General features: G+C 37.8%; 1 protein-coding gene across 4 annotated transcripts in view; it reads left to right on the top strand.

Annotated features, from left to right (window-relative positions):
- The window catches only part of Pla2g4a (phospholipase A2 group IVA), a 272464-nt gene that overhangs the window by 224832 nt on the left and 33352 nt on the right, over positions 1-14280 (top strand). For all 4 annotated transcript variants that reach the window (XM_052737131.1, XM_052737130.1, XM_052737132.1 and 1 more), the window contains 4 exons: positions 4663-4885; positions 5851-5965; positions 11973-12110; positions 12197-12289. In XM_052737131.1, coding sequence (XP_052593091.1) covers positions 4663-4885; positions 5851-5965; positions 11973-12110; positions 12197-12289 — 569 coding nt within the window. The remainder of the gene's footprint in view (positions 1-4662; positions 4886-5850; positions 5966-11972; positions 12111-12196; positions 12290-14280) is intronic.

Genomic DNA, 14280 nt, shown 5'->3' with positions numbered 1-14280 from the left:
GGATATTTAGGTAGATGTCTGAGGTGAAGGGAACAACACATAAAGGTAGTTGAAAGACAAGAAAGCAAAATGTCAATAGATCATAGATAGGAAAGACTTAGAGACAGATTGTAAGGTGGAACACACGCGTGGGGAAAATTGTACTGAGAAGAGGAGGTATTTCCTGAGATACAAGAAGGCTTGGGGATGATTCATGTTAATGATTCTTGTTTAAGAAAGATAGGCAAGAAAGGAAAAAGTTCAGAGGAAGGAATTCAGAAAGACTTGGAAAAACAAATTACACTTCAGTATTCTGCAATGTTTCATATTCTATGGAGGCATGACAGTAGTTTGGCATAAATGGGATAGTACAAATACATGTGGAATAGTCCTGGACCTCCCAGACAGTTTTTTGTGATCACAAAATAAAATTTTAGGTTGGACAAAGCTTCTCTTATAACTGTAGCTACCTTTACAGTAATTATTTCTGAAATTATTTTTGGATGATTCCTGTGACTCATTAAATATAAACTCAGGAGGCTTGGCATGAGTAAGCTAGGAGAGTCATGATGATAATTCTGTGTTCTCTTGCTTAGGCTTTTAACAGAGCTCTCTTCCTCAGAGGAGCTGTTATCTTGTAGCACTGGAAGGGGCTATATATTTTATAATTTTAATCACCTGTTTGTATGGAATTACCCTCTAAAGAGAAATCAAAGTCTCTCCATGTCTATAGACAATGGTGATAGTGCCCCTTCTATTAAATTGGCTAACATAAAATTTGAGAATGAAAATGTTCACTAACTTGGAGCATTCCTAGAATAATGTGGAGGGTCTTCTCAAGTTATCCAGAATCTTGATTGAGAAGGAGAACTACCTTGGCACATTCTTGAGTACAAAGAGTCTAAATGTACACACAGGTTCTAATTAGGCAAGTCCAAGGGGCTGGGCACTAACACTTTGAAATCTGTACTGTGGGCTATAGGATTTGAATATAGGGATTGAATTTAGTGTTCATTTTCATCCTGGAATGGTATAGCATTGAAAAATTTTACATTTAAATGCATTTATGTAGAAATAATGAGGTATCTTATATTAATAAGTTGAAAATTATAATTAAGTACTTACAGACCCTTATGTAAGTAAATATAAGACCATTTCATTCATTGATTTATAGAAGTTCTGCCAAAGACACTCTGTTTTAGAAACCTGATTGGTATAACTGGGATATAAAATGGAGACTTATTTGTGGAATTATCACTTGGAGTTATATATGTGAGTTTCAGGTAGTCTTATATGCAGAAAACTAGTTATATTTTCTTCTGGGTCAAACCAAGAGACAGAAAGCCATTTAATCTCCAAGAACTGCACAAAAAACTAGTTGCCTATTATTCTATTTTTAGCTAGCACTAGAGCAAAACCTCAAATCCAAGTAGACACAATGATATCATGGAAAGGATATCCAACTCACCCTTGTGAATGCTAAGGAATATGTGTTCATAAGGGTTGAACAACAAAGACCATTAACTCGATGCCAAGAAACTAGTCTAGGTTGTTGTGTTTTGTTTTTGTAAACTGGAGATTAAGTTCCCAAGCCAAGTGCTTCCTGAGAAAAAATGAAAAGTAGAGACAGAGTGAAATTGAATGAGCTTTCTTCACCTGTTGGAGGATAAAACAGGATATAAGGTAGCCATTCTCCTTGCGATCAGAAGAGTGGTAGGCTCACATCTGTATACATTGTGTTCCTTTGAAAAGGTCTGTCTCTGATATAGTCACTGTCTGAGATTTTAAGCAACCTCTTAATAACTAAGGAAGAGTTTTTTCTTGCAGCAGGGGTGGATGTTGGGAGAAATACAAGGAAGAATGTGAACCTTTAGATCTTGCTAGTGGCAAGTCTTTGGGAAGTGTATTTGTTACAGTTCATATTGATTCATCCAAAATTCAGCTAAATATAGATGAAGAAGTTGTACTGCAATGTAAATAGAATTTAGATAATTATATCTGTCTGTGCATAGAAAGAATAACATCTTCCAGTGGCAGAATGACCACATCAAATCCCTTTCACTTGGCCTTAAATGAAAAAAATCACTCTGTGACTCAACTGATCTCTGATGTGAAGTTTTGCTTCCTTTGTTCATATTGTTCATTCTCTCTCATTCAGAAAAAGACTTAATGTTCCTTGTAATAAATAGACTAAATTGGATACATCGAATACTTGAATGAAAGGAAAGAGAAATTTAGTTTGAAGTAAGAAAATGGATACTGTAATGTATAGCCTTCATAGGCATGTGACACAACTTTAGAGCTAAGCTTTCTAGAATTAAAAAACATGCAATCTATGTGAAGTTAAATAATACACATTTTAATAATCTATGGAGGTGGAAGTAGAATTATCCTTAGTGATTTAGATAATACTTTAATAATTTACAGGCAGTGGAAGTAGAATTATCCTGAGTAATTGTGTTGACTTCTTGGTTTGGTTTGGTTTAGTTTGGTGTTGGGGATTAAACTCAGGGCCTCATACATGCTTTCCAAGTGTTCTACCACAGAGCTAAATCTTCAACCATTCTTGGTAATAAAACAAAGAATTTCCTTGTAAAACTCTCATAAAGAACAAGCTATATTCTGGATATTTTAAAAGCTGAGCACATGAGAGTCTCTAAAGGTTGTTTTGTTTTCAGTTATTCTCATGACCTTAAATATAAACACCCGTAGCTACATATGCATTTATTAAAGCTTAACAGGGTCTAGAAAATTGGGTCTTTGTTTATGTGCATGAATCATGATGTAGACTTTTAGACAGTTATCCATGCAGACAGAGACTGTATCTTTCAAGTACTCTGTGCTGTATTTTTATAGTTATTTGATGATTGTACTAACCAGAGTTTCTGGTAAGCTTTTAATGGCTTAAATGCACCAGGTGTTAGGTGACAATTATAAATTCATTTGGTATGATCAAAACATTTAAGTAGTTTTTCTTTTTTGTTGTTAAGCATATATTCTGTTCGTGATTTTTTAATTTTCCATTCATATTTTTTTCAATTTATTATTTTTTTCAACTTGTTTTTAAGAAACTCTGAATCCAAAAGTACATTCTCATTCATTATGTAGTGAGAATGATTTTTTAGTAAGGACTAAAATCTTATAGAGTAGTTTAAAATAATAAAGCCTACATGTTCAAGGCTTTAAAGTAGTTTTAGCAGTTCATGGCTAGTATATGCTACATAGTGAGATTATAGTGAGGTCATAAAACAAAACAAACCGAGTGTGGTGATGTATGTCTTTAATCCCAGCACTTGGGAAGCAGAGGCAGGTGGATCTCTGAGTTTGAGGCCAGCCTGGTCTACAGAGTGGTTCCAGGATAGCAAGAGCTACATAATAGACCCTGAAGAAACAAAATAAGACAAGCCAAAAAACCCAAAACAAATCAATGAAAAAATAATAAAGCTTACAAAAGATAGGGCATGTTTTAAATTCTAATTCTTTTTTATTGATTATATGGGCCTATTATTTACTTTACTGATTCTTCTTTAAACAAAACAAAACAAAAAAACAGAGTATTTGCAAGCCATTATGAATCTTTAAGATGAGAGCTAGGAACATTTAACCAGAATAGTGCCTAAAACAAAGCAGGTCTCAGTAAGAGTTAGGCTTGCTTTCCTAAAGAGAAAAATAAGCCATGATGATATGCATGTAGATGAAAACATGCCATTTTATGTATTTGTTTGGGTAGAATATAGAGTATCTTTCCTTGTATTTTGTTCTGTCCATGCAGTAAGCTGTTGCATATGCCAGGTTATCTACCAAGACTGAAAATGATAACAATGAAAGTTTATTTTTCTTGAAGCAGGTCAGAATTTGTTAAGGGAGACAGATAAGTAAAGGATCTCTCTATAGGACCTCTACAGTACTAGAGATTTTGGTTCGTAGCAAGGAGACCAGGAACAGAATGTTTCTTATCTGGATAATAAATTCCAGGCTCATGGCGATTTTTGTTGTCACTCAAAGTGGCCGCATATCTTGTGACCAACAGGCTTCATCAGCCAGGAAGGCCTTATTCTTTTCTAGGGTGTTTGACTCAAGTTCATATCCTTAAAAATTCAGAGCTCTATTTTGGGCAAAGTTTTGGGTTTTAACCAGTTGGCCAATGCACAATTTTAAAAAGAGACAAAACAACAACAAAAAAAAAAATTAAGGAGAGAAGGGAGAAAGAAAGAAAAACATTCGTCACGAATTCCGTGCATCCACAGTCGTGCACAACCCCATTTCTCCATGTAAGTCAGCATCATGGAAAGTGAGATTATCTGGTTCCTGACTGCTTTTGCATCCAGAAAGGTCAGTTTACACATGACTCAAAAGTGTTGTCATCCATGTCCAGTAAGTATGATAAAGACAATCGCTCCTGGCAGACTAGTGGAGAGTAGTCTGGCCATGCTTCCCTGACAACTGTGAGAACTCTCCTTTCCTCTTGTAGATTCATTCTCTCCTAATTTGCTGCCATCATAGACCAGGCCATTTCTGACTGATATCTTTGTTTCTTAAATAAATTAATACTTTCAACCCGATGGAGAAGTTAGCCCAATATATTCACCATTCTTTATCTTGTGCTGGAGAGTGCCTCCTTTCCTTGGAGACTTCTATGGAATGCCCTTTATCTTTACTAATGATGTTTTGAATTATTTACAGGTACATGTCAACCTTGTACTCTCACCCTGATTTTCCAGAAAAAGGCCCAGAGGAGATTAATGAAGAGCTAATGAAAAATGTTAGCCACAACCCTCTCTTACTTCTCACACCACAAAAAATTAAGAGATATGTTGATTCTTTATGGAAGAAGAAAAGTTCTGGCCAACCTGTTACCTTTACTGACATCTTTGGGATGTTAATAGGAGAAACACTAATTCAAAATGTAAGTCATGGTCAAATTATAATCCTTTCAACTGTAGTAGGCAATGTAGATTAGTTATGTCTGGCATTAGAACAGGTACAAGACATTTTGTACAGTCTACTCCACTCATTTCTTCAACTGTGTATGTGCTAAACACATACGCCCTGCCAGATGGTAGGCTTCTTCCCTACAAACGAGTGCTCATCAACTAATTCAAACTACTGTCAGTTTGACATGTGTGAAATAACTTTTATATTTTCCTTTCGAAAAGTCAAATTTTCACTGTCCATTCCCCCCACGAATAGCACTCTCTTTAGGTGAAATGGTGAATACGAGTACTATTAAAAATAGAAAGAGAGGAGATTTTTCTCTCCTCAGCAGATAGGAGCATGCACTACTCTTGCAGAGGATCTGGGTTCAATTCCCATCATCAATGTCTGGCAGCTCTCAACAGCCTATAACTCCAGCTTCAGGAAAATTCAACACCCCTGGCCTCTGTGAGCACCTGCACTCACACTCACATGTCCACGCGCAGACAGATGTACATAATGCATCTTTTAGAATAATAAAGAAAGGTGACAGAGGAATGATCATAATCTTTGCCTGGTAAGAGTCTAACAAAGAAGTGAACCACAGGAACCAAATGTCCTTGCTGTGTCACCGCAGGGAGACATTTCATGACAGCCTGTGCCAGGGACTCCAGCTGAGAATCAGTTCCCAGCACTGCAGCTGCCACATCTCCCTCCACGTCAAATGTTGATACCGTCTCCAGAGATTTGATGGTTTGACACTACAGATAACTTTTTCTGCAGAGCTTTGTTTTTGTTGTCTATTTGAGACCAGAGACTTCCAGAAATAATAGGACTTAATTTTATTATAAACATTCAACTAGTTTGCTTGAACATATTATTCAAATAGCTTTTATCTATATCCGTGTCTATCTCTTTTTAAACCATTTCGTTCTTTTTGTGTGCGCATGTGGACAGAGAATGAACACGACCTTGAGTAGTTTGAAGGAAAAGGTCGATGCAGCTCGGTGCCCCTTGCCTCTCTTCACCTGCCTCCACGTCAAACCTGATGTGTCAGAGCTGATGTTTGCTGGTATGTTGTCCCATTGATCAGAACATCCCTTAAAATGGAGACTTCTAACCATTTTCCTAGTGTAAAAAGTCATAAGCAATTTTGGTTGCTAATTATAATACGTTTCTGTAACTCAAGGCAGTTTGAAAATGTAAAAATAAGCTGGATAATTTTTCTGGTTGGAAAGGGAATTCCATAAGACTGTACATAGTACCTGTTCATTTAGATCAGTAAGGTGGGACTACATGCTGAAAGTAGTCAGTTGCTAAGTGGTCCATTTTCTGTTGACTGATGACAATAGGGTGCCTGGTGTTTTTAAGCCATGTTTACACTTGTGGCTGAAAGACAAAGTGCCTTATTTTTTAATAAATAAAGTTGCACTTGTTTCTTTTACGGCTTCAGTTCTCAGGTGCTGTAGAAGGCCATTGTGTTTCTGTGGGATCCCAGCCGCAGGCATATACAACGCAGGGATGTCACTGTCTGTTTTTAGAGACACACGACTCAGTAACTTCATTCACCTTGAGCTCTTAAAAAAAATCGCCACGGATTAGCAGATGTAAATCCATAGTCCCTTTGTAATCTAACTCTTTTTACCTTGGCTAAATACTCTCACGCAAGAATCCTTAATAGTTTATAAACAGTGATTTGTTCACTAATATATAAGTATTTATTAGTGATATGGACTAAAATGTCTCTTGTGCTTATGGTTTCCAGGAAGCGCTAGTCACATTTGTTATTTTAATCCCCTTTTAGTGGAATCTAGGGAGGTAAGCATTTTTAACTTTGATTCACAGAAGAGAGACAAATCTCAGGGACACGGTGTGATTGCTATAGTCAGTGAGTGTGGTCCACAGCAGAACTGAAACCTGACCTTGGACAGCCTTTGTTCTTTTCACAACTTCATATTGGTTTATGTGATCACTGACCCGGTCAGATGCACTTTTGTCGGCTCTCCGGGTTACCCCTCCCCCTTGCTACATACAGCATATGGTTCTTGTCTGCATGAGCTTGTCAGTTGTTTGGGACATTTACAGTAAGCATGAAAGACATGGAGAAAGAAGTCAGCTCTCTTTGGGTGAATTGCCATCAGCATCGTGTAGCCTGCATCCCTGTACCTCTTAGTCATGTTTTGACAAATTCATGCCATCAAATATAGAAAGCACTTCACTCAGAAGCCACAATTAAATTTCGATACATTTTTAAGAAATTAGAGTGGTCTATGAAAGATGGCATAAGACAAATCACTCTTTAAGATCTTAAAGATGGTTAGGATTTTGTATATAAAGGTGAACTTAATTACTGGGCTATCAAGAGAGAGAGGGAGGCATACATTAGGAGTAAACACTATGCTCAGCAGCAACAAGGGCCATAGCTTTGACCAGGGTGTGGTTCGTACTGGAGACGTGAGACTTCATTATAATAAATAAGTGCTGTGATGAATTTGTACCTTCCTCTAGCTATTCTTTTGTGGAAACTTGTAATTCTGGGGACTGGCTGATACTTAGTACTAGCTTTCTAGTCAGATCTCAGGACTGGAGAAATCATCTTTTATCCCATAAGCACTGAGATAAGTCAGAAGAGCATGAGAGTTTAATTGGTAAGCCTTGACTTTTATGTTGAAATTTCTCCGTCACATCATTTAATCTCTCTGATACTTATTTTCTTCACTATTTTAAATATTATTATCCGTTACCTTTACCATGTGGAGGAAGTTATGACAATTCCTGATTTATGCATAAAACTGATGGTTGTAGAAATATAAGTATTACTATTGTCACAATTACTATAGCCTTTTTCATATTGGCAACTGTTTTTTCTGAGCTTTTAGTTGATAGCCGTTGACAAGGAAAAAATTAACTAAAATATGAGTAAGTAGTTTTTCTGGAGGCTAATGGCCAAGGTTCCTTTTCAGTTGTAGATCTCGGGTCTGAATGGGTCTAATCTGGAAATCTGACGCTATGAGATGCTACACACCATTGACCTTCACTGTTAAGCCTCTGTGATAAGGAAGGTCAAGTTGTGTCTTCCATTAGCTGTGGGAATCTTGTACCCGGATAAGACATTCTGAGTTGCATATCATGACTGTTCAAGTAGTTTTACTTGAGTAATTAGAAAAGAAAAACATAGAAAGAAGAAAAAGTGAAAACATTTCTTTATTGCTTGAAAATATCTTTTTAACAGAACAGAAAGGCTGAAACAGTGAATTATTTTCTAGAATGCCAAAGAACACAATCAGCTAATAGAAGTTTTATCAACAATTCTGCTTCATAAATACCAGAGACTGTTTTTCTTCCAGACTCTTGGAACAGCTTTAGACAATTTTTTTTCTTTGGAAAGTTTTCAACAAATGAACATTAGTGTTTAAACCATTTAATGTTCTGGCTCTTCCACCCTCTTACATTGCTGAGAAGATTTAAAAGTGTATTTAAGATTTTCCAAAGGTGAATAACTTACATGTGCTGAGGATGACTTATGGTTATGGACTAGGCCTAATGATAAATTAATCAGTTTTGAGACAGGATCTTGATACGTATCTCATGTTACCTGTCTTCAATTCCCAAGTTGTTGGGATTATAGATGTATATTACCATTCCTTGTTTTATGCTAATTTTTGTGACAGAAACTATAGTTCCGAAATTTATTACCTTTCCTCCCCAAAAGCATAATCTCACTGAAGACACAAAACTAAAACCTGGACAAATTAATAATGTACATCTAAAATATAATTATTGGCTGAAGTATGTAGATATGACATAGGATAATACTGTATAGCTTTAGTATAGTCATAAAAGTATTTTACAGGGGTGATTGAAATAGGATTCAAGTTGGACTTGGGGATAAAAGGTATCTTTGAATAGGAACAGCATGGGCATGTTTAGAAAAGAGCCAAAAGTCTGTCCTGGGGAGTCACTAACATTCCTACTCACTCCGTTGAGGAGCCTGGGACTTCTGCACATGCTGGTGTAGACTGTGTCCATGAGAAAGACTTCAGTGCTGAGTTAAGAACAGTTCTATCTCCAGCTGCCTTTGTTTTATGATAATGGGAAATAGTTATTGCTCTGGAGCTGAGCAGTTAAATTACTGGGCTAGTGTTTTTGCAAAAAAGTCCTTCGGTGAGGGGGTGGAGAGATGGCTAACCAGTTAAAGAACACTTGCTGCTCTTGCAGAAGACCTGGGTTGGGTTCCCAGCATCCACGTGGTGACTTACAACCATCTTTACTTCCTGTTCCAGAGGATCCTGTGTCTTCTTCTGACCTCTGTAAGCACAAGGAGTACATGGGGTACACAGACACACATGTAGGCATAACATACACACACATAAAATGATAAATCTCTTAAATTTTTTTCTTTTTTTTTTTTACCCCGCCCCTTAAATTTTTTTTTAAAAAAATGTTTTTTAAGCTTAAGTTGGATAGACAAGAAGGGAAAGATGTTAGAAGCAGGAACTTTTATTTCCAAGTTCAACTTGAGTCACTGTGAAGAAATCCTGAGACCAGGGAGGTGCTTTTCAAGAAAGAGGCAAGAAGACAGATGCTCAAGGCCATTACCTCATGATGACAGATTTCATGGAGTCAAACAGAGTTTTCAGCAATCGTTGAATCAGCCAATCAATAGAACATTTATCTGGGCTGTGATAGTGCAGTTTCCCAAAATAGTTAAGGTGGAGAGGAGGGAAGGTGATGAGGTGTTCTTTTTTTTGTTTCTCTCTCTCAGACAAGGGTAGTGGGAGGTGATGATGGAGCATCCGAGTGTAGTGCTGAACAGGAAGTGGGGAATGAGCGAGTGCGGATGCAGGAGAGAGGCTGAAATTGAAATGTATGAGTCAACAGCTGGAGGGTTGGAGCTGAAGAGCAGGAGGAGGCCTTCAGCAAGGAGCGGAGGGTAGATCTGAGCTTTTGAAATTGTCTGTCATCACAGTGTATAAGCCAGCAGCAGCAATTAAGCAGGGATCAATCAAAATGAAAGGGGCGGGAGTTAGTTCCCAAGACAGTGTTAGAAATTAGAACACTGGCACAGGAGTTTCTCAACTAGCCTCTGCTCCACTGCAAGCCGTTCCTCACCAATACCACATCCCTCAGTCTAAAACAGGCCTCCTTCAGATGGAGCACCCTTAGATGCACTACTCAGCTTGGATTTGAATGAGCCACGCTATCTCATCGCAATTATGATTTTACAACTTCCTTTTTGAAAGGCGAGTGTTCTCCTCCCTTGAGAAAACAGTACATATGAAGCATAATCCTTTTTCTAAAATGATGACAGCACACTTCTTGGACAGTCAAACGTTTTAGACTTAGAAGTTAAAATTATGCTCATAATTGATGTAGTTCAGTATCCCCGAGGAATCTAACAGTCAAACAGCTTGATATTTCTCCAATAGGGGGTGTCAACATTTTCAATTGACAGGGATAACTAATGTCGGAAGAGTGCCCCTTGCCCCACATTGAGTTCAGATCAAGCTTTAACACAAAACAATCACAGGAAGGCTAATGGGTTGTGTAGTTGTTTGTACTGTGGTTGTTGAATAATAAATATATTTGGGACATATCGTTTCAGAAAAGTAAACAGAAAAATAGGGATAGCAGACAATTTGGAGTTGAGAAGGGAGTTGGGGCTTTATAAAGAATCTCTAACAAAGACTTCAAACTCAATGTTAAGAGAAGCCATGTAATTGCAGAAGGGAGCAACAAGTAGAGGACCCTATGGAAATGGCCTTGACTTCCCAGGAACAGCAAGAGGGCTTGCATGGTGAGGGTGGACTAATCCGATGTGTAATAGAAAATTTGACGTGGGATTGTTTGAAGGGAGCAGATGGAGGCTAGCTGCCTTTCAATTTACAGGGTGAGAAGGCAGGAGGAGGCTTTCAACTGATAGTGTGGTGTTCTGACATTTCTGTTTTCCCAAGTTGATTTTGACCCCAGTGTATGGGAATAGGGGTGGGAGGTGGGAATGCAGAGGGAAGGGGAGAGGGTTGAGACATCTTAGGAAATCACTGTGGAGATCCAGGGAGAGGATGCAGTACCCTGTGGAGTACGGTGATGATGCCTGTGGTGATGATGGCATGTCCGATGATAGACCCTACAGCACTGGACTTTTCAGGTGTGAGCTGTTATGTCAAGGGAGGCCATCATAAACGAGAGCTGAAGGAAGAATGGTGCTGTGAACAGTAGTGCTGAGAAAGGGAACCAAAGGAGTGGTAGCTGGGAAAGCCAAAGTCAGAACCCAGACATTCTTCTTGGAGTTACTAAAATGTAGATCAGTGTTAGACACGGTGATGGCATGGGCAGACCCCAAACATCACTGTGGCTGCTATTAAACGAACTATTAAAACGTTCATGGCTTCCCCTCCACTTGCTCCATTTCTCCATTCGCTGGGGCCTTAATCTTACAAACCGCATGCTGATTTTATTCACCTTGTTAAGACTTGGGAATACAGGTGACGTATTCAGGTTGTGAGCACAGTTCATGAGCCATGGCACAGGGTTGGTCCCAGACTGTCCGGCACCAGGGCTGCTGCTGTGCACTGTACCTTTCTGTTCCCATCTCGATGGACTGCTAAGACATCAGAATAACATCTTGTGCATTACGGTTGGGACTTTAGAATAGATGATTAATAGAAAAAGTTAGGTAAAGATACAGAAAACACTTCTTCCCCATTTTGTTGAGGGTTTGATTCATCATAAAGAATTTAATTTCTTTCATTTCCTTAATTGATTTTTTATGTCTGAGAATTTTTCAGTTTTACAGTCTTAAACTTAAGATGGACTATGCAGAAGATGTCTAAGTTTTTATATGGAAAAAAAAAGCATTCATTTTGTACCAATTAGAATGATCTTCTTACATTGTCTTTTTCATCTTTTTTTTCCTCAACCACCACATGGTATCATATATATAGTAGACATTAGTTAATGTTTTTTATTAACTAGTGTAATGAGTGAAGTTAATCATGGTGCTGTTTGAGTTATTAATTATGTGTGTCTCTGCATCATTTTCCTATTAATAAAGGGTCTTATTTCTAAAATGATTTTAGATTGGGTTGAATTTAGTCCATATGAGATTGGCATGGCAAAATATGGTACCTTTATGGCTCCTGACCTATTTGGAAGCAAGTTTTTTATGGGAACGGTTGTGAAAAAATATGAAGAGAACCCCTTGCATTTCTTAATGGGTAAGTAATAATCAAAAGCTCTCTCTCTCTCTCTCATTTTAAACATGGATGCATTTTAAGCTCTTCTCTGTTTCTCCTTTCTTCAGGTGTCTGGGGCAGTGCCTTTTCCATACTGTTCAACAGAGTCCTGGGAGTTTCTGGGTCACAAAACAAAGGCTCTACAATGGAGGAGGAATTAGGTATTGGGAAAGACTTGCATTTATGAAAAACTATGCTGAAAATCAACTACACTCATAAATAGCACATACATATGTGGAGAATATGAAATCTTCCTAAGGAGTTTAATTCTCAATTTATAAGTAGCTTTGGTGAAACTAATCTAAGTGTTTCCTAAAAATGGTGTCCAAATTATTTAAGTACTATTATGACATTGCAGTTGGGAAATTTACAAAGACCACTCACTGTTCCTACGAATAGTTTGTACCAGGGTGTCTCCTGTTCTTTTTCTTGCTATATTTCTAAACATTATTTTTGTTAATGAATACTCCTTTTTAGGACAATAAAGGTAGCCTTTTAAAGACTAGGTTCATTAACACATGAACACAGATTTTTTAGGGATTAATTCATCTATATAGGACTAACTTACTAGAGTTTTGTTAGTCTATCCTATAACACAAATTCAGGGTTTTTTTTAAGTAGATAAATTAAGTCATGTCTTCTAATCCAAAACTAATGGTTTTCATGACATCTAATTCATCCTGTAATAATTTAAAAACAAGTTTTATAAATCTTGAAAAAGTAGACTAACTCTATGAGGACTAGTTCTTTATAGTCATCATTAGACGAGTACTGTAGGAATATATTTTCCTGAACGAATACATTTGACTTTTAAAAAAAGGAGAGCATGTATTCATGACTTGCCCAACGTCTTGCAATCTGCATCTAGTAAGCACTATGTTTTGATGGACTGTGGGAAGAAACCGTAGAATGCTGAATTAGAATTTTTGGGTCAAGGATGCAGTTCTGTTGGTAAAGTGCTTGTTAGCCTGAGAAGTCCTGGATTTGATCCTTAGAGACATAAACCAGGCGTGGTGGCACAGGTTTGTAATCCTAGTACTCAGGAGATGGTGACCGAAGGGTGAGAAGTTCAAGGTCATCCCTGGTTACATCTCATGGTTAGAGAACTCCTTGGGATACATGAAGTCCTGTCTCAGAAACAAAACAAACTAACAAACAATAATGAATGAATGCATTGAGGGGCCAGTGTATCAGAGACCAGGGCTACCAGTCAATTCCATACTATATATTTTTTTTCCTGTCCATGTCATATCACAGGTCTGTTTGGGAACACAGAATAAAAACAATGGATTTTTTTGAACGCTCAATTCATTTTAAGAATATGTTTACATGAAAAGCTTACTGTGCTATATTTTTTCTGATATGTGGCCTTTGGAGATCACGGACAATGACAATCGACATAATGAAGTTCTATATGCATAAGAGAACGTAATACTTACATGGCCTGGAGTGCTGCACATGTCGTTCTGAGTACTGTTTCTCCTGAGAGACTTGATTTCAGTTGTTGATAGTTACATGCAGTGTGCAAAGACTCATTGATCTTCTCTTTAGGAGTACTATTTGTTCACTTGGATCATTCCTAAGAAAGCGTTGGAAAATTAATTTTATTATTTCATTAGAGTCAACTATTGCTAACTAGACATTAAAAACAAACAGAAAGGCCACTTGTTGCGTGTGGTACTTTCTGTCATCCAAGCACCCCTGCAGTAAGGAGATGGTACTGTGGGTACCATCTGGAGTCTGAGGTGGTCTTCAATGCAGAGTCATGATCTCTTCATGGTTAAAGCATAATCAAAATCTACAAAGATGAAGGGCTGGGAGGTAGCTCAGTGGTAGAGCGCTTGTCTGGTGTGTACAGGGTCCTGGGTTTGATCCCCAACACTGTAACAGCACCTGCAACAAATAGAGATTACCCAGGTAGGGTGGAAGGCCGTAAGACTGAACCAAACCTGGGCTTCATAGGAAGAACTGAATTAGCCTGGGCTAAAGTATAGGATGAGGTCATCCTGCTTGGTTTATTTTAATAGTAGCATCCCAGGTGGATGCCCTGTTCCCAACCTTAGTTTTGTGGAAGTCACTCAGTCTTTTCTGAGTCACTCGGTCTTTTCTGAATTACGTGAAGATTTTGAAAAAGAGAAAGGAAAGCAGAGAG

Source organism: Peromyscus californicus, unplaced genomic scaffold (genome assembly GCF_007827085.1).
Source record: "Peromyscus californicus insignis strain IS unplaced genomic scaffold, ASM782708v3 Scaffold_14__1_contigs__length_90479793_seg_2, whole genome shotgun sequence".
NCBI lineage: Eukaryota > Metazoa > Chordata > Mammalia > Rodentia > Cricetidae > Peromyscus > Peromyscus californicus.
This window is presented reverse-complemented; position numbering and strand designations above follow the sequence as displayed.